The sequence below is a fragment of the Dromaius novaehollandiae genome, chromosome 14 (assembly GCF_036370855.1).
Source record: "Dromaius novaehollandiae isolate bDroNov1 chromosome 14, bDroNov1.hap1, whole genome shotgun sequence".
In the NCBI taxonomy this organism is placed as follows: Eukaryota; Metazoa; Chordata; class Aves; order Casuariiformes; family Dromaiidae; genus Dromaius; species Dromaius novaehollandiae.
Window position 1 is genome coordinate 2053877 of NC_088111.1, and position 21714 is coordinate 2075590.

General features: G+C 36.9%; 1 protein-coding gene across 1 annotated transcript; it reads left to right on the top strand.

Moving 5' to 3' along the window:
- Positions 1–851: 851 nt before the first annotated feature.
- Positions 852–20790, top strand: MEIOB (meiosis specific with OB-fold). Its single transcript, XM_064520048.1, has 13 exons — positions 852–3297; positions 6720–6777; positions 8238–8369; positions 9143–9215; positions 11340–11535; positions 12032–12132; positions 14094–14146; positions 14235–14330; positions 15804–15905; positions 16433–16586; positions 16960–17143; positions 17704–17790; positions 18702–20790. The coding sequence occupies exons 1-13, from the start codon at positions 3229–3231 to the stop codon at positions 18828–18830; spliced, it is 1434 nt and encodes a 477-aa protein (XP_064376118.1). The 5' UTR covers positions 852–3228; the 3' UTR covers positions 18831–20790.
- Positions 20791–21714: the final 924 nt, after the last annotated feature.

The following is a 21714-nucleotide window of genomic DNA, read 5'->3' on the forward strand; positions in this document are numbered from 1 at the left end:
ACAACAGAATTAACAGAGTAACGGCCACAGGCTTGCTCTATTTACTGGAGATTTCCAACCTACAAACAAAGTTAGAGCCATGGCTTGTACTATATAAAAGGTGACCTAAAAAAACACCCGGGCTGTCAGCTCTCTGGCATGCCGTTTGTCATCAGCACAGTATAATTATCGGGGACTTTAGCAACCCAATAAATACGAGAGCACAGGCAGTATCCATTTTCAGCTGTTTAATTGAAGAAATGAAAGATCCTGTAATACAGAGTCAACACAGAGAATTTGTCAGGCTACGCTAAAATCTTCCATAGCAATGACCTTGAGGTCATAAAATCACTGATCAGGAGTAAAAAATTTTACGGTACAGAAGTGAAGAGTATTGACTTTTTCTTTTAATAATTTTATATGCAGTATAAATGGAAAAAACAGCCTGCTCTAGCCTTCCGCGTGGCCTGAAGAACCCAGCAGTGCTGTGTTCAAATCAATACAAATAATGTCTTAAGACATAAATTTTAATTTGTTTGTGAAATATAGGCAGCTTTTCTTTTTTTTTCTTAAGGCTACCACCAAAAAAAAAAAAAAAAAAAAAAAAGGAGAAGCAGGGAATGGTTACTCCAAAGCTTCCCAAAATTTCCTTGGACATCTTAACGTGTTCCGTGCTGAAACTTTTGACAAAATAAGGGTGACTTTGGGCGACTAGGCTGGTGCTTCGTCAGCTTCGTTAGCTCCCGCGAGGGATTGCTGAGGAGCCGGGGCCTCCCGGGAGGGCGATGCCGTGCGTGGACGCGGTCCCCGGGCGCGTTGCCGGCCTCCCCCATGGCGCGTGGCCGGCACTGGCGCGGCGGGCGCCGAGAGGCCGGGAAGAGCTCTCTTCCAGGAGGAATTTATCCTCCGGAAACCGGCCCTGCTTAAACACGTCCTTACTGCAGCTGGAATCGTAAAGGGGGATTAGAGGTGGACCAGGTCCAACCCAGAGATCCGAATGTTTCACAGAAATCTGCAAAGTGAAACCCAGGCTCTGATGGCGGATCCGCCGCAGGGCGCGCTGAAGAAAATCCAAGCTGACGTTGCCGTGCTTCGGGTTGCTCCCTCCAGGCTGAGCCCTGCTGTTTGTATACGTGGAAGCCTTCTCGTGAATATTCTATACTTCCATTTTTTTGGCTTGTGTTTGGCAGCATTTAGAGGGGAAAAAAGCACACCGCGCCATTAAAAACGCCACTTTCCTCACTGAAATGGCCTCCTTCCCCGCCTGTTACACAGGGCCCTTCCTCTGACTGCCCCCCCTCCCCCCGGGTATGACTGATACCCTGTGCCTGTGTGCAGCCACCCCCCCGACTGACGCACACCCTGACACACGTGTACACCTGACTGACGCACGCCCTGACACCTCTCCCCTGTGCGCTGCCCCTTTAAGGAGGGCCATGGGGGCGCAAAGCCGTTCCCGCCCATAGTGCTCGCCGCCATCTTGTCTCTCCGCCATCTTGTCTCTCCGCCCTGAGCTGCCAGTGCCTCTCTTTCGGGGGTTTCCCTCCCCTTTCGGGGCTTTTCCCTTTCTGCCTGCTGTGTCTTGCTTCTCCTTCCACCCTGAGCTGTGGGTGGAGTTGGCTGTAAGTGCTCCCCCGTCCCCAGCCCTTGAGCTGCTGCTGTCTCTGTCTGTGAGTGAGGGGTTGGAAAGGGAATGGTGGACGCATGCAAGTCTCTGCAGCACAGAGCCTAGTTGGGCTTTGGGGACGCAGGCTCGCCTGGTGCTAGTTACCGGTTTGAGATGGGCTGATGGTGCGACTATGCCAAGTGTTTCATACTTACCTACTTTTATTGTGACTTCCGTGTTGTCCTTTCAGGGAAAGGCCTGATCGTGGATGGTGCTGAGCGAGAGTTCCCTCAGCTCAGCCGCCCTTGCAGGGCTGCACGCCTGCCTCTGAGGAGAGGAGAAAGCAGTGGTACTGTGGGATGCTACAGTTTTCCTGGCCAGGGCCTGTAGCATTTAAAATCTTTAACTGCCTTTCTAATCTTCCTCCGATAAATGTGTTCCCAGTGTTATTTTCTTTAACCTGATTCAGCTGTGGTTTGAGGTAAATAATTTAGCAATACTTACTTCTTTTCCAGCAAGGATATTGACGTGCCTCAGAGGCATAGTTGAGGGTGACTTTCCTATGTAAATGAATGTGAATTCTTCTGTGTGGTGGGATGGGAGTAGGTTTGAGGGCCACAACGTTGAGTAGTTTTTGTAAAACAAATCTGGGACATCTATCTGTGAGAGTTTGGTTTTAAATTCTGTTTTAGAGAATTTGCCTTCTTTTTCAGATAACTGCTTACTGTGTTTAAAGTGTAGACTGTCTACTTTTTTGTCAAACTCCGTAACAGATTGTTACGCTAATATCTAATAAAATGGTTAAAAATTCTCACACAAGGTGCCAGGTATAGGATAGCTAAAATAGTTTCAGACTTTTGTCATAGTTTGGAACAGATGCCCCCTGAAAAATGTCAGCAGTTTTTCAATATTAGCTTATTAAGCATTGGACAACTTGAGGGTCCTTGTTACAAAAAATAGAACCTGACTTCTGTTTGCTAAATATCACTAATGTCTCTGAGTGCACCCGTAGAATTGAAATACTGAAATAATAAAAGGCATTCAGACAAGCTAACAAAGCATCTGTGGCCCAACTTTGACATCAACAGGGGACTCAAGTGTGCAGCAGCTCACAGGAATGGGCACTAAGGCTACATTGGCAGTCTGAAAAATAATTGACTTTTTTTTAATCAAAGCTTTTCCATTTTTGAGGAATGGATGGACTTACATTTTAAAGTAGTTTAATATTAAGCCCGAAAACTCAGTTAAGGTTGCAACTTGACACTTTTTCTTCTCCACGTAAATGGCCTTTTTTATATGAACTGTCTCATTAAATTCAGTTGGACTTCGCCAAGAGGAGAAGGCGGGTAAATATTTTTCAGAAGCTGGTGCTAATAGAGTCATTTAATACTAAAACAAATCCCAGATGTTTATTTAAGAAGCATAGGTAGAATAGTAAAATTGTAACTCTTACGTATCCAAATACAAACAACAAAGAATTTGCTACTTCAGAAAGCTTGAAATGTTTGTTATTGAAGACACTATATACGTCAAAACATTCGTGTTTAAAAAAAAAACTTTTGTTATTCTAGCTATGAGTAGTTTTAAGTGATTCGTTATGATTTCTTAAATCTAAATTAGTTTTCTCAAATTGCAGATAAAGAATGGCTTATTTCAGTTCAACACGGGACTTTGTTGCACTTTCAGATCTGCATCCAAATCTTGCTCGTCCTGTAAGTCTCAGTGACATAGTACTTTTGTTCTCAAATGAAATTGTATATGACTGTATTATATTACTGCAAAATTATGTAATTGACATGTATTTAGATACTAACAGCATTAGTATAATTGTTAGATATAAACTACCTTCCCTTCTTTGTGTATAAACCAGCAAAATGAAAATTGATGCTGTTGTTGTCCATAGTATGTGGATACCACAGCTATAGATATTGACTGGACAATTCAATGTCTGAAAGTATCAGAGGCTTCTTTGTAATGTTTTAAACGAATGCTGAATTAGTGAAGGCATGTACAGAGTCAGCATTATGTAGTCACAATACATCTGTAACCTACAATAGTCTTTCAGTACAAGCTATGAACGTAAGGCCCAATCCTGCAGTCTTTACTTGTGTGCTCAATCCCACTGAATGAAATAATGTAGTCCTTAATTATTCAAACAAAACTCTCATTGAATACTGTGGTGTTTTGACTGTATAAAAATCTCACAATCTCATATCAAATGGGATTATTGCTATTTCTTTATTTACAACAAAGAATAGGCTATATAGTTGTCAGGCTATAAGGAGCTAAGAATTTTCTTGTGGAAACATAGGAGAGTAGGATGAAAGTAAAAGTTTAAACTTAAAGTAGAAATTTACTTTACAAGAAGTGAACTTAACAGCAAAATTTTGTACTTGTTGGTTTTATACATATGTTTGGATGTGCATGTGTGCATAAATACTCATTTTTGTTGTTGTTTTCCTGATTGGAGTGAGGATTATCTTTACTAGAATAATAGTTGGAGGATGGGGTGCACAGTATAACTCAGTATTTTTCTCTTTTGTGTTTTAGATCAAAAATAGGAAGTCTTGGGGCCCCAAATTTTTCACTCTCTGCTCTTCAAGATTATGTTTTAATATGGCAGGGAGAAGGCTGTGTTATTCTCTCTGTTGCGGCATTTCCCACCCTTGTGTAGGCCGCCAATGGTAACATGTCTTTCAAGTGTTCAGTGCTGCTGGCACTAGGAGCATGGAGAACAAAACGGAGAGGCTGCGTTTCCACATGGATGCACTGCAAGCTATGGTGTGGTGTTATAACCGTATCTCTCCATAGAACTTGAAGCAGATGCACAAAGTGGGGCTGTATGCCGCACGGAAGTTCTAATGCCTTGTAAAGAGAGTTGAAAACAAGGAATTTTCCTGTTCCCACAGCTTTTTATTTGGGAGGGGTACAACTTAGCCCTCTGTTCTCATTTATTTTAAACAATGACAGAAAAATCACAGAAAAGGGATGAACTGGGAGAGAGAGTTTTATACACACTCACAATAGTGTTATATATTCTTTCCAACTTTTTATAAACTCCTGGTCTTCAGCAAAGTTCAATTAAGTATTTCATTCACAGTTATTCCCAAATACAGTGATCCATTAACTCGGTTAAAACGTTTAATTAGACAAATAAAACTAATTTTGAGTATTGCAATTAGCAACACATAGTAAATAAAGTATTTTATAGTATTTATAAAAGCAGCTCTCCAGTTTGTGGTGATGGATTGAGCAGTATGTATTTAGGAGGTTAAAATAGTTGAGTGTGCATCATTCTAAGTATCTAAATGTCATAGTATTTATTTTGCACTTTATTTTAAAAAAGACAGTGAAATAGATCAAAGTCTGAGGAATTTGCAGTGTCTTAATGTTGTTGCCTCCTGATTTGCTTGAGCGGCCTTAAGCAATGCTCTTGCCAAAAAAGGCAGTATGGCCTGCTCCCTTGTCCCAAGCAGGTCTTCCACTCCTCCTCTTCTGGTGAAACTGGCGTTTGTGTAGTTGCAGAGTAAGCTGATCAAGGAGATGATCTCTCTGAAAGTTTTTCTACCTCCTGCCCTCCAAAAGTAGTTTTCGGCTAGATCACGTCCTTCAGCCCGCTTGCCATGCTGGCTTAGTGCTGATGTAAGGGAGGTAAATATATTCACAACAGGGAAAAGGGAGATCTTCTCTTTTGGAAATTGCAGATTTACATCAGCTTAATTCATGTGAAAAGTCATCCTAAATTTCAGTTCTTCTACCAGTGGGGAGATACAGGGTGTGTTGCAATCTGGTTTAACTGGAAGGAACTTTTTGTTTAAGAAACAAAACCAAAAAAACAAATAAAATCCTAATCTAAATCACTATATGTTGCTGACAGAAAGTACTCTATGTAAGAAAGATTCAAAGAACTACTTTATACTGTTGTACACGTACGTCCTTTTAATGAATTCATTCAAATCACTATATCACTATATATAATCACAGCTACCTTGCTCCATCTAGCGACTGAAAGTAAACTGGGAACACGAGATGTAATTTTTGAGTACACTTGAATACAGCATAGCTTCAGGGAATCAATGGGGTTGCTGTGTTTTTGTGAATGGGTGTAAAATTCAGTCTGTGTTGATTATTAAATTGCTACAATTGCACCTGACAAACTGCCTTCTGTGACTCCCTTGCTGGAACAAGAAAATGAGGGAATACTGCAGGTAAGTGTGTACATGAAGTGGAAGAGACATGGTGCGCTGCCCCCACTCCCCGCCCCCCATTTTTTTAAAGTATCTGTATTCACAATATATGCATTATGCCTCCTGGAAGGACCATTGGGAATTTAGAGCAACTAGGGTAATCTGATGAGGAATAAATTTATGATACTAGTTTGTGAAAGAGGAAAGTATCTCCATAGCCTCAGGACTTTGTCTCTCCACCTCTGTCTTTATGCAATATTACAATATCAGATTCCCCTTCGTGTCCTCTTTATGATACCATCTTTCATTGTTCTTAAATTCCCAAACCAGCACTGTTGTGCTCTTCTCTCATGCTAGAGAGGACCTTTGTTTAACAGATATTTACCACACAGCTATATAGTGTTCTGTATCAATACTCTCTAAAGTGCCACACTTACATAATCCTTACAGAAATTGTTAATAGCTAGGCCTTTGGTGACACTTAGACATGGATGGGATGTACAGATGTATGTTTTTCAATGTTGACAGCCCACGAAACCTGGACACTCGACTTTGCAATTAGTCCTGTCCAGATTTTTCATAGTAGATTTAAGGAGATCTGAGGCCTGTATACAGAGCATGAAAGGACCTTAAGCATTTTTGCCTACCTGAAGAGAGAATGCCCTAGGACAGCCAAAACTGAATGTTTTGGGGTGAACTTGGTATCCTCCCATTGTCTTTACAACCAGAAATACATGCATCTCTTTTAATATTTTTTTATTAGTTGCTTTTTTAATTGAATGTTTTTTTATCCCTTAGTTCATAAGGTATTGTGGAATAAATAGATTAAAATGATTACCAGTCAGAAGTATGTTTATTATAATCAGTAGAGTACAAGTCCATGAAATCTAATTTATCATATACATCTGTGTTTAATATTTGTATTCTATAATCTTTTTATTTTTTAGAATGTAATTGGTGTGGTTATTGGGAAAACAGATGTCAGAGGCTTTCCAGACAGAAAAAGTAGGGTCCTTTTTAAGTGTCTTTACTTCATTTTCTTACATGGTGTAGTTTGGCATGTATGACTGAATTTAATATTTAAATGATAAGCAAGCTTCTTACTGCAAAATGTGTAGAATAGAAATGTGCAAAAAAAATTTTCTGGGTCAGGAGAGGAAAAGCAAGAGGGAAGAGCAGCATTAGTTTGGCCAAACTTTACCAATTAGAACTTGTTTTGAAAAACTCCAGCATGGAAGTGATTCAGATTTTTGTAACTCAGCCTCGGGGTCTGAAGGAGATGGTACTAATTTGAACCCACGTTTAATATAAATACTGCTGGATTTGATTCTAGTCTCTTCATATTCTTTCTTAAAACAGAAATGTTAAGGGGATGTTTTGAGGAGTGAAACAAATAAGTAATTTCTTGTCTGAGTAGCACCAGATTCATATTATTGCATACTCTTAAAGAAAAAATGGGAATAATATATTGTTGATATGTCATTTGAAATCCTAAATTGATATAATTGGAAATTGAAGGTATGTGTCTACAATTTAGGGATGACACAGACACTGTTAGGACACACTTCCAGCTTTAGAGCCTAATTCCAGCTCTGTGTCAAGGGCTCAGCTTTTCTGTTTGTACTGTCATCTTGTTCAGCCTGTTCTTATGGTGAATTGTTGGAAGGAGGTCATCGTCTTCACCAGAAACAACTCTGCATAGTCTGAAAATTCACTGGTTTCATTCTTACGCCTCCAGATTATGCTTACTGTATGCAGATCACTATATAGTTTTCATTGATAACTAAAAAATAACACTTTGCATAATGTAGTATGATCCATGGAATGCTTTTTTAATTAGCTGAAAGAGAAAGGGGAGCACAGTGTTTGTAAGTCATACTGATACGCTCTTGATCATGAGCTTTCTCTAGGGCTAGAAATACCTTGTTTTATTCTGTTAAATCCCGTAGTACTATCTAGACAGTGATACGTCTAGAGATGTAGCTTACGGTGTTCTTTTCACACATGGGCATAGCCATCTAAAGATGGCCTATCTACTAGAATATTTGGCGTAATACATCCATTTGTTCATACTGTTCCCTTATTTCTTAGTGCTGTTTGTGTATTTGTCTGTGTATATGATGATTATCTGCTCTGCATGTAGCAGCACACAGTTGTTTTATTTCTCCGGCATTAGATCTATAAGTTTGTATGATGCTGCTTAAAGTTAAGTGATATACATGCATTAATAAGATAACACAGGTACAACTGCTTTGTGAATTGTAACGGTCCCCATTCATGAACACCAGTGTGTTTACTGAAAAATCTGCTGACCTCTAGTGGTACTCACCAGCGTGTGGGTAGCATGTTCTTTAATGCTTTAAATTTATGGCAATATCTAGCCTCGTAATAATAGTTTTATTACATATTCTAGATCCAAACCAAGCCATGCTAATGAATTTTAATAGCACTGTTTCTTTTTGCAGACATTGGATCTGAAAGATACACCTTCGGTTTTACTATTCGTGATTCACCAACTTACTTTATAAATGTAAATTCTTGGGGCAGAGAAGAATATGTTAGATCACTCTCGGAAAGCTTTAGAGTTGGTGACTGTGGTGAGTTGGAGTTTATTCTTAACATGTTTCTGTTTGAATGTGTCTTTTTTCCAGTAAATCACTGTTACGTGTTTGTGGTTTTACTGTATTTTTCTCTGAGGACTCAGAAAACAGTCTAATTGGAAACAAGTTGTTTGGTTATGTTAAGTATAAAGAGGAAAGGAGTAAGATTTCTAGAATTTAGATTCAAAACCAGTAAATATGTCAACAAAAAGTCTGTATATAAATCCTCTGAATGCTGCCACCCAGAACTTTTATATAGTTAATTGATCTAAATTCTTACATTATATTCAGTTCTTACAAATTATGAAAAATAAATTCTGTTAAGTAATTCAGTGTTTATGTCTTCGTTTAGTTACTATGATTGTTTATAAAGAGATAAAAATTCACTAGTCTTGTATTTATTTATGGTCTGTGCTTTCGTGTCTCTAAGTTAATAAAAAGACTCTGCTGCCCATAGATGTTGCATCAGAGTGTTTGGATGAAACTCATGACTATGAAGAATTTCTACATTAGAACTCTGTGTCATTTTGTTTCCATTAAATGTTTTGAGGTTTCCTGTGGGACTTTGGTTATAATGTCAGCTGTCTGGACAGATGTGTTTTTCACTGTGAAAACATTTACCAGTAGTTATTGCGTGTGCATGTGCGCGCACACACACGATTTCTTTTCCTCTATCCAACCTGGAAAATAACCATTTTGCAAAGCTGCTTCTCTTTGTGTATATATCTATATTCAATTTTCTAATGTTGCTTATCAATGTTTTATTTTAGTTACAATTGAAAATCCTTTAGTTCAGACAAAGGAAGCAGAAAGGGAAGAAAAGTTCAACCCTGTAACTCCTAGGTAAATTTAAAGCATAAACTGGTAGTTCTTTCCAGAAAGATCACAGTTAATACTTTCTTTAATTCTCAACTGACTGCAGCATCATGCTATTGGTAGGAGTATTTGAGGTTAGTCTTACGTAGCTGTACCGTCTTCCCTATATTCAACTATGCGTATGTGGTCAAACAATCTCAGGAGAAAATATTTGTCATGATGTGGTCTTTGGAGTTTTGTCATAAAATAATCTCTTTGTAACTAAATAGAGCTAATTTCATTCTTTGAGAAAAGTCTACTAAAATTAATTGAATTTAATCTGATTTTTTTTCACATTGTGTTTTGTAAGACGTAACTGTTTTATAGATTCTTATCAAAATCCATTCACATAACATGTTTTCTTGAAAGAGTTTTAGTATGCTGTAATGCTGTTTGTTACTTATTTGGTAAGAGATCGTCATTTCTTTTGTGTCATGTAATGTACATATGTTGTCTTTCAACATATTCTCTAAAAACTGAACAATTTGAACTGCTATAATGAAACTAAATAGCACTTAATTTAGATATGCTTTGAAATATCTTAGGTATCTGAGATGTAGGTGTTAGATGAAGATAGACCAGTAATACACCTATTCTTTAATTAGATTTTTTTCCTAAGCAGTCACATGATGACCAGCATATGATTAAAAATACTATAGGATTATTGCATATATGCATTTTAAATGGGTAAGATATAAGTTATATGTTGTTGTTTACTGATCATCCTCTAAATTTTGTAACAAAGGTATATTCATAGTAGCTGCAGTCACCATCTACTTTTTGGCTAAATAGAAAGTTGAAGATTAAGTGTCAGGTAGAAACTTTCCTGAGGAAAAGAGCTTCTCTCTCTAAATGTGTAGATTTCATAAGTTTTTGTAAAGATATTTATCCAGAGTGTATTGAATATACCTTATTTCCATTGGCGTATAGTGCAGTATAAATATTACTAAAGTCATAGGGCTAATACCTTTGAAAACACCTTATCAAATCCAGCCCAACTGTAGTAATGTCTTGTGATGTTGCAATGCTAAAACCTCTCAATTACCTGGATTACAGACATTTCAAACTAACAGGTAATTGCACAACAAAGTTAATTGCCCTCATTGCTCTGTTAAGAAAAAAACAAACTATGTAAGTGATATAATAAGTAATGTATTTGTAAGACATATTTCAGTCCATCATTCAGATTCAGATACTTTTTATAAGTGGACAAAACTTTTAGTTACATCACCCTAAATTATTACTCATTGTTGTATGTATATCTATTATTGCAAAAGGTTTACTGTAAGCAAGAAATATCTTAATATAGTTAATGGACCAATCTGAAACTTCTCACTGGCTAGCTTGGCCACTGTAGCAGCCCTTTGAGGCAGTACAGACCTCAGTGTAGGACAATTCACTGCAGCAGGAAATTGCTACTACACCAGTCTGCTGTGCTGCAGTTGTGACTGATAGAGGTGTTTGTTCCGAGCAGTTTGTCAGAGGTACCATAAAAATGAATCCAAGTGTTGCCTACTCAGTTTTATGTGAGTTATTGAAGGAAAATTGTTTGAGCTAGAAGAGTCAAGAAGGTTTTCTTTCCTTATGGGCTTTCTAAACATTTGAAGATAGGGAGAAATAACTTCCTCATTATGATTCAAAATTCTATTTTCTGAATGTTTATTGGTAGTGTTATTTCTACCATTCCCCTGTTGTTTAGAAACCAGGTGGTGTAGGATGATGGTTGTCACTGTGCTCCCCTACTGACGGTGTAAGTCAGCATTTTGCAAATGTTGCATTACATGAATTATATACAACAAAGTAAAAATTACTTGGTAAAGGCTGAAGGACTTATAAATATATATTGGACATTGCTAGCAATTCATGATGCCTTTTCAATACGAATCAAGTATAAAGTATACAGTAATTAGTTTTCTTAAGAGGAAAATTCTAAAGTTATTTTACAAATTTATAAACAAATTAATTCAAACTTTTCAGTATCTTTAGAGCAAATCATAAAGAAAAAATCAGCAGTTATATTCCCATGTGAACTGAATTAATGTTTTGCACTTTGTTAATAAATTGGTAAGTGAAATGTTGATTGATGTGATTTGTTTTGTGTATACTATCTAGTTGCTACAAATTATTGATCAGTGAAAATCACTCAGTGGTCAAAACTTGTTCCTCTTATGAAATGGACACCAAACTACTTTCTCTGTTGCATCTACCTGTCAAGGACCCTCAGGATTATTATTCACTGGGTGACATCGTTGCAAATGGGCAAAGCCTCAATGGAAGAATCCTTAATGTGCTTGCAGCTGTAATGTCAGTAAGTTAAGGGGCCATAGGAGAATAAAGATTTTTTCTCAACTGTAGTGTGGGTAGCTTAATTGCCTTAAGTGTGAATATGGATTTCTGGATTCATAGTGGACAGGAATTAGTATTTTTTGTTTGTTTAGATTGGCAGTCATTTTGGTTGAGTTAATTATAGTAACCATACAAGTTACTTAAAATTTTCATAAACAAGGTGTAGGGGAAAATTAAGGGAATAGAAATGTCCTAGATCAATTATCTTTTTGAAATCATGCATATCAAACAACATTTTATATAGAGACAGGTTTCCAGTGCATACCTTGCAAATATGTAGGTTTTTTTAATGAAATACACAAAATGGTCCCTTTCTCTTGAAGTAAAATTACTGCTAAACTTCCTTCTTTTGGTGGCGTATAGGGCTTTTTTCCAGCTATTCTGTTTTCTAGTTTATCATTTTTATTCTGCTAAACATTCTTTAGAGGAAAAGTGACTGCCTCTCTTTCTTTTTAAAGGTTGGGGAGCCAAAGTGTTTTATCACTGCAGACAAAAGAAAAGGTCAGAGGTGTGAAGTAAAGCTGTATGATGAAACAGAGATGTCTTTTCCAATAGTATGGTAAAATGTATTTTAATTCACTAAAATACGCCAATTAATGCAAGAGTAGGTAAAGACATAATATTTCAACCATTACTGTAATATTGTCGTTTAATTTAAATATATTGTTCTTTGGATGGCTACTGTGATGAGGCAGCAATATTGATTAAACAGAGACTTAAAAAAGATTCAATAGAAAGGCCTTGGATATATTACCTATGTGTATGACTTATTTTCAGACAGCTAGCTCATGAATGGCAAAATGAAGCATGGTTCCAAATACATTATGAAGGGTCACCAGTGATATGGATGAATGAATGAATTGTTCACAGAGTAATAGATATATTACCTATTAAAAAAGTATAATTTGGTCCCAGCCACAGCTCAGCTTTTGCATTAGTTTCCTTATATATATGTCTCACCACATACACAAGTAAATTGTAATTATGTCCTTTTTTTGAGAGATTTGAACTAATTGAGGACATAGCATTTTAAACCAGTTGCAAAGGCAGTACATTTCTTCCACAAACTGGTAGGGGAAAAAGAGGACTATACTTCATTTTTAAAGCCAAGCAGAATTAACAAGTGAAGTGGAGATAGATTGAGATAGTTTTTAAATGTTTAAAATGGCAGAGAAAAGTTTTATTTATTTATTTATTGGCCCTATTTTCAAACTGTATCCCCATTTACAAACAATACTCTACCTACATGCCATTTGTGTGTATAAATAGTAATTTGTTTACCCAGGAACATTTGCATTTTGTACATAGCTTACAAGTCTGCTTTGTTTGGTAAACTTGTGGCTTATCTCCCTGCAAGGATATGGAGGTATTAGTTTGCACTAAGTTTAGTGCTTGTTGATTGCGGTGACCTTTGTTCACTAAATATAAAGATAGCATTGCATGTCTGAGTTATAAACTGTATTATTGTTCAGTGTAGTGTTTAACAGAATTTACGCACGTGAATGCTAGTATGTATTTGTGCTATGTGCAGTTTTCAAGCCCTTGAGCTGCCACCTATGTTAATTTGCAGCAGCTGCTTTGGAGTCATGTTGACCAGATATCATATTCCTGTTTCAGTGCTGATATGCAGTGATACAGAGCTGTATATTTTAGGAGTTCTCAAAAGCAGACTATGGGCAGTGTTGCTGTAGTCACCATAAACAATACCTCTTGCTCATGAAGCTATAGGTAGAGGCAAAGATTCAGGAAGTTCTTAAGCAATGATGTTGTGAGGATACTTCAGAGGCTATCAGTGAGGAGGTGGGCAGGCAATGCTAGATGAAAAGCAAATACTTGAAGTCTTTTTCCAAGAATTAAAAAAACAAAAAATAAAACAAAACCTGCATTGGCAGTATTCTGCCATCCTTCCAAACTTACAAGGAACTGAATGAGGTTTTGTCAAGGGACCTAACCATCAAATTATCATTTTTGAGGGATACTGCTGACCTCAATCTAGTTTCATCACTCACAGTTACAAGGATTCCAGTGTCGGAAAGCTGGCTTAACATCTGGACTAGTGATGTGAGCAATCAGCTTGTTCTTGCAGAAAAGACTCAGCTGATAAGTAGTAATTTTTACTCTGATTTGCTCTGGTTAGAAATTGCTTTTTTCAAAGCTCTGAAATAGGTGCATTATTTTTCCAGGTATATGCTGCATTTAAGCATTTTGAACATCCTAACAGGCCTTTATTTTATCCTGCTTGGCATGGGATAAGATAGGGACTGTATTAGATCAGTAGTAAATGCCTACCGACTGGGTGCAAACTAGACAGCTTTGGATGTACACAGCATTTCAGTTGGTCATGCATGTAACAAGGGAATAGTATCCCCTTTGACCAATTAATTATAACTGTATTATTTAGTAGTTTGGAGGCAGATGAGAGTAATACTCCTTAGTGGCATAAAAGCTAGCATGTATTATTTTTCACATACGTTACCACTGTTTCAAAATGTTTTGACTGACTAGCTTTTTTTAATTTAGCTGGGATAATGAGTCTATCCAGCTTGCACAAAGTTGGATCCCACGAGAAACAGGTATCATTTTCTGTTTTTGATATTTTTGCTGTAGTTCTTAATGTGATACTTACTCTAAAGTAACAAAAAAACTTGTTTTTGTGCCTAGTAATATTTGCATCAGATGTGAGAATAAATTTTGACAAATTTAGGAACTGTATGACTGCAACTGTGATATCAAAAACCATTATTACAACTAATCCAGGTAAGGTCTGTTAAGTATTCTTTGCTGTAATGCAGAATGCATGAATGAATCAAATGGAGGTCTGATTTGTTCTCTGCCTGCCTCAGATAACTCCCTGCTTCTTCCCTATCTCCATTTGAGCATTGTATAATTAAGTTTTGTTGTTTTCTCAATTGGATCTGGAACACAAACTTAATACCTTTTTGGTTAAACACATGGACCAGATTCAATCCTCAGAATTTCACATGCGTCTTCTGTGAACCTAATAATAAATGTGGGCCTTTGAAAATGCAGAATTTGGCCAACCATATCTGTGCATAGAGATATATAAAAATTTTGTTTAACTTGAGAAAAAAAAAAAGGCCTGATCTCATAATAGCTGTCTGCTTGTGAGTCACCTTCACCATTTGGCAACATTTTCTGTTTTTTGTCTCATACAGATGTAAGTCGTTCAGACTAAAGGTCCATCTTGCCCAGTATCCTTTCTCTAGATAACAGCTATCAAAAGAGGAGAATGGGCATAGTTCAAGCAGAAAGATATTTCCTTGATATTCCCATTCAACTTTTTCACAGTTTGTGCCCCAAGGACCTGCCATGCTGTTGATTGTGTCTGTAATAAATAACAATCTTTGATGGATTTTACTTGAATTAATTGATCTGACTTTTTAAAAACATGTGTAAACTTCTTGCACACAGAATACTCCTGTGAATACATTCACAGCTTAACAGTGCTATGTGAAAAAATACTACTTTCATTTATTTTGTACTTGTCATGTGTTGATTTCATTCATACTGAAGTTTTAGAAACAGTAAACAGTAACTCGCTATTCACCTTCACCTTGCTGTTCACAACTGAGTACACCTGTGTCATATATGGCTCAGTTATTGCTGTGTGAAACTTAGATTCCTAGTGTATTTAGTCATTCCTTGTATGGAAATAACTCCAAATTTTTGATTATCCTGTCTTTGTGCTTTTTTTTTCTAGTTCTCATATATTCCTATTTAAGATGGGGGAACTAGAATGACACATCATATTCAAGATATGGATGTGCAATGGTCTTACATAGTATAACCTTTCATTCACAGATCAGAGGTGAACAGGTTGTGCCAGCCTTTAGGTATTCTAATAAGCTGGTCTAAAGCTGTCCTTCAGCTTTCCTGTGTTCTTTGAGATGGTATAATGATGTGTCATTGATAACGGGTCAGTTACTTGTATTTTTAATGTAACTTTCCTCATACTAGAGAAGGGGCAGTCAGTTACTTAATGACCGGTGCTTTTGGCTTCCCTGCTTTTTGTTCTGTGCTATCTAAGCATTTCCTGTGTATTCCATGTAGGACTAATGGTTAGCAAGAAAAAAAAAGAAAAGCATCCCTTGGCTAATTGCAAGAGACATTATATTGGTACTACCAGAATAAAAAAGTTGTAGAATATAATTATTTTATCATTTTGACAAGTTACATATATTCATAGCTTTTTTCAAAATATTTTTCAAGACACAGCAGAGGCAAACATTCTCTTCAGCTTCCTGAAAGAGAGTGCACAATCAGGAGCTTTTCATGATAAAATGGAGGAGCAATCAAAAGAATCCACTAACTGTAAGTAATGATCCAGGTGCTTTGATTTCATATAATGGTAGAATGTACTATTATGGTGCACTTTGATTTTCAATTTCTTATTCCTTGTGTTTATAAAAACAAAACTAAGGTATTTCCTGGACGAATACTTAAGGTTTGGACTGTTACTGGACTGTCCATAATATTATCAGTTAGGTATCTTCAGGCTTTGTGATTATGCCATCTTGCAGCCTGTCTGACTTGTTCTTTGTGGCTTGAATAAATAAGAAAAAAGGAGAGGAAAAGTTTTAGTCAAAAATTCATTTTGGGGGGGATATAAAGATTAAATATTAGATATTTTCCTGATTTGATTCATCTTTTGTTTCTTTTTTTGTCCCCAAATCATAAGCCTGCTCCAAAAGGAAAGTACTTGGGGGCTTTTCTGGTGCTTTAGATCAAATCCTCTTCTTTTTATTAACCTCAGATCCTTTTGTTGTTGTTGCTGCTGCTGCTGCTATTCTCTATTGTTTCTTTCTCAGACACACTTAACATGTCGTTTTAACTTTCAGTGGAGACTATAGTTGATGTTTATACTGTGGAACAGCTGAAAGTAAAAGCTTTACAGAATGATGGGAAACTTGAACCTGTCTATGGCATTATTTATGGCTACATTTCTACACTGGACATTGATAATGATGCATCTAAACTTATTCGCAACAGATGGTAAGCAACTGCTTGTTTTAAATTTGTATTAAAATATTTTAATCCTTTTTTCCCTGACCCAAATTAGATTGAACAATATTTTAGTCTAGTTCCAGGAAAGAAATAGTAAGACTGCTCTGGGGAGTGCTCTGCGGGTATCTGTTGTGTAGTTTCAGAAGGAGCAAGGAGAAGCAGTTGGGTTTTTGGAGGACTTGCTCTTTGTGGTCCTAGGGGAAAGAAGGAAGAGACCGTTTTGTCTTAGATGGACTTTGAGTGTAGAAGATCAAGAACTTTGTCAAAGAGAAAGAGTCCCTTGGGAAATCTTGAATTCTAGAAAACAGTTTCAAACAATCAGCGATTGCGTACGTGCTTTAATTGTCTGTGTATCTTTCAGTTCAATATGCCGTTGTGTGGTGAATGAAGTGTCAAACACATGCACTTTCTGTGGTGACATCTCTTCAGACTCAAAGTCAACTTTTACAAGCTTTGACATACTTGTTGATTTATCAGATCATACAGGCACTCTTTATTCTTGTTACCTGTCCGACTGCGTAGCTGAGGAATCATTAGGCTGCACAGTAAGTAGAAGCAAATTAGTTTTTTCTTGTTTTGATCTGAGCTGTGAAGCCTGATGAAACTTACAAATATATCAAAATGTTCTCCATATATATGTATATATATACACTGCTCTAAAAAATGGTGTGTGTATGTATGGATACATACATATGTATGTCTATATTCATACACACATATATATAGGCACACACATATATATAGGCACACACATACACATTTTTTTAACTAGTCAAAACTTAAGAGTCAGTAGATGCTAATAAGAAGAAACACGTTAAATGTAAGAGTGAATAGCCTATTAAAAATACCACTTTAATTTCTGCTTTTCTGAGAACATAGTTGGTATTCCCTAACTTTCATTCTCAGACACCCTGCAATTTATTGTGATCAATCTGACTGTCTTGGTACATATATCGCACCAACCACTATGCTAAAAGAAAAAAAATACCGTTTAGAAATGTATTAAAATGAGTAGGATGCTCTTTTTATTGTCATTTTGTTTTGGAGATGTTTACAGCTATATGCTGAAGAACTGTTCTGTGGTATCGTGTCATGTCCTTAATAGGTCCAAGAGTTCCTAACTCTGACAGAAGACAAAAAGACTGCACTGAAATGGCACCTTCTTTTGGAACGAAGCAAGATTTATTTTAAAGTTAGTATTTAATATTAAACTAAAACAATGGCTGTTTCCAATTAGGCAGTATATTTAATATTGAAAAGCTGCATGTCAGTTCTACTGGATTTTTAAAATAAGCTTTAATTTTTGTACATATTCTGAATATTCCAAGCAAATATTATTTAACATAATTTCAACAGCAGATGGTGTCTCTGCAGGATCAGATTTGCAGGCCCCTTTCAGGCAAACTGTGAAGGACACAAACAGCTCCTAGTCAATACTGATTAACACGCTGGTCTTGCAAACACTTGTATAAGATAAAGTTGAAGTCACTGATTTTTAGGGCTGTAGGGCTATAATGGTCAAAGTTAACTGTTTGCAAGAATAAGGCTCAGTCGATATTTTTTAACATACTGTGTGGAATATGGGGTTACCTAAATATATTTATTATTTAGTTACCTGTATTTGTCCTTTTTGATTTGTATTTTTTGAGATAATATGGTGAGGCATTGCTAAAATCTGCACCCCTCTTGAAATGACAACAGTATTAGATTCACATACCTGGAGAAATTCTTAAAAGATCTGCTATTATTTGTGATATTCCTGACAATTTTTTTTTTGCACACTTTATACTGATCAGAATTCCTTTTTCACTGAATTGCCCATTTTAGGACAACTCTAAACTGACTCCCATTTTTAAACTTACCCTTCTTAACAAAACTCTTCTTACTCTTCCATCTCCCCCATCCCTATTTCTAGTAAAATTGAAAGCATTTTACTTCAGTAGTGACAGGCGTATAACATTAAATATGTATATTTATGTATAAAATAATATAAAATATGTATAACCATATATGTCAATTAAACATGCTCTGTGTTGTTTGTCAATAATAAATTTCAAAGTGCTTTATAGCAATGAAAACAAAGAACTTTAATTATTTTTACAGCTTACTTTGTCACCCAGCTGGAGAACGGGATTGAAAGTGAATGTACTTTCATGTAAACTGGCAGACCCTATAGAGGCAAGTCAGAGTTTGTTGCAAAAAGGAAAAAGATTACCCTATATGGCTTGTTAACAGCTGGAAAAAAGGCTGTTTCTTCACTGCGTTATTAGAGGTAGAATGCTCTTGTCATTGTATTTTTTTAAGTATGTTCTGATGATAAAGAAGGAGGAATATACATTACTGATCCCCCTAAGTGGGCTTCTCTATTGATCTTTTTTAGATAATTGTACTTTAAAAAGCTTACTAGGGCCTTAATTGAAGAAAAGTTAATTCTACTAAATTAAACCCTTTAGAACTGGAAGGGAAACTTTTTTCATTCAGTTTAGAATATATTTGAAAAATTCAGAAATAACAAGTAGTACGAGACAGATCTCTTGAGCTTCTGTGTTTTAAACTGCCTTGCTATGTCTGTGTTACTTCAGAAAATAAAGACCCACTTTAAAACACTGCCTGCGTTTGTGGTGTACATCGGTGAGTCCAAACACAGAACTTCTGGCACCTGCAGAAGCATGGAAATAGCCATGATTTTTGCAAGGCTGCTTTTCTTTAGGGCAGACTAAGTCTTACAGGACCAGAGTAATCGCGGAATCACAGAATGGCTGAGGTTGGAGGGGATCTCTGGAGAACATCTAGTCCAGAAAAGGACAGGCGGTAGCTTGCCTTGCGGTGGACTGCCAGCCGTCAATTACCAGGGACCTGTGGCAACCAAATGATCAAGCTAAGGTGGCAGAGAAGGAAAGGGCTTTTCTGCACCAAGATAGTTGTTCTTACCTGAACACAAAGAACCCCTGTATGTATGTGTTGCTCCTCTCCAGGTATTTTTTCTTTTTCTTTTTTCTTTTTTTAAATCTATTTCTGCCCTTAGCCTCCCCTGCAGCTGGTGTATTTCCTGCATTCACCAGTCCCCACCTTTTGAGCGTATTTGGACTTGGCCAATTTCAAATTGTGGGAAGATGTTGCTGCCCTTCTGTTGCAAAGTATTTGTTGGGGTAAAACGCCTTAAGAAACTCTGTTATCCCTTGTGTGCTACCTACCCATTAAAGCACGAGGGCAAAGAGACGACCTCAGAAACAGTGAATTTTGACAAGCAAAACACCAAGAATTGCACCCGCTTACTCTTGTGAGTGGGAATAGGAACATGGAATTAATTGTACAAATTACACATTGCTAATAATGGATCATTGCATCTCTGCTGTTGCGGCAATAAACAGCTTTAGAATATTACCTGTTACAGCTGAAGAATGTTGAAGTGCACGTTTTCAGTAATTTTGATCACAACTCAGCTTTGCAATCAATACACAGTGCTTAAGACCAAACTGCCAGTGGTGTGCTGTTGCTGTTGCAGTAGACAGATGTGTTTGACAGAGCACAATGTAAAGACAACAGTGCAGAAAGTGAATTACTCACCCAAACTTCTGTGTCCAGCCCTGCTTGTCGGGGAGTTGCACACCAAATTCAGAACGCAGCTTTCTCACTGATGGAAGCAGGTTCAAATCAAGGAACATTTTGACTCCTACGAGTCAGAGGCTGGTCTGTTCAGATTTAATGGCTGCTTGTTTTAGTGGGCCTCAGTTCTTTAGCCTTCCTTTAGCTAAAATCTGAATTATGTTCAGAGCTTTTAGTGATTACAAAGCCTCATCACACAAACAACTTTTGCATGTGCTTTAAGCCATTGGCTTAAGTCACACGATCAGGAACTGAAATGGATACGTTTGCAGGATCGATACCAAGTGCAGGTGTTGTATTGGTTTGCAGTGATGTACTAGAAATGCATGCAGCTGGAGAAATGAATTGATAGAAAATCTTCTATTTTTCTTATGCAACATATTCTGTTTTCTTTTATCATGTGATTTACAGTCTACTGGACCTTGCTGCTCTTTCTTGGAGGTGCTTGTTTTTGGGCTACAGTAATTTCTTCTGTGTATGCTCTTCAAAAGTACTTTTTAAAACAAAACTTTTTTCCTAGTGATTATTAAGATCTGGCTCCAATAAGTGGAAGCATTCAACTTTGGTGCTTACAAGCATGTAACAAAATAATCCATCTGTTTTTGTTAGAAATTAGACTACTCCATGCAACCTTTGAAAATGGTAAGTTTTGATGATTATGGTGGGGGGGTTAAATTTTATTTTACAACTTACTTTGTCACTCCTTTGAATTGAAAGAGAACTCACTGTCATGCAAACTGGTAGAGAGTGTTGAATCAGCTGGAGTTTGGAAATGGGAAAAGTTGCACAGCATGGCTTTTTAACAGCTGGAAATATTTTAAAAGTTCAACTATTCTGCATTATGTAAGTAATGTTAAATGCTGAAGTTATGTTCTGTTAAAATATATTTAAATCTGTAAAAGACAAGTTTACTGGTGATCTTTACCAATGAGCTTCTTTATTCTTGATTTTTTTTTTACTTTTAGAAGCATATTTAAAGCTCAGTTTAGAAAGAAAAAGAAAATCTGCCAGGCATCTGGTGTACCTCCTGCTGCATTACACCCCTTGGAGTGGGAAGGAAAGCAATTCTCATTTAATTTGTACATTTGAAAAATGCATGAAGGAATCATGAAACTAATCTAGAAAGCAAACATCTTTTTAGTGCAGAATACCCCAAGGAGAGAAATTCTTTCTGAAGCTGTAACTCTTGATTTACTGTTACACATACATCTTTGATTTTATATAGCATGGATGAATTTAGCTCCTAATTTTTATTTAATTTTGTTCTTTTCAGCCAAAAGTTATTTTCCATGGTTGCTGGCCCACTGCTGCTCTCTGTTCTCAGGCCAGAGGTGATAATCACTCCTCTGGGGAAAACGCAGCGACATTCCCCAGTGCTTGTTTTCCCTCAGTGGAGTTCTGTGAGCCCTCCAGCTCAGCTGTGGTATATGGCAACCAGATTTATTACAAATGAGCAAGAGACACCTTCCGGCTTTCCCTCACTGTTCTCATATGGCCATCTTCTTCCCTC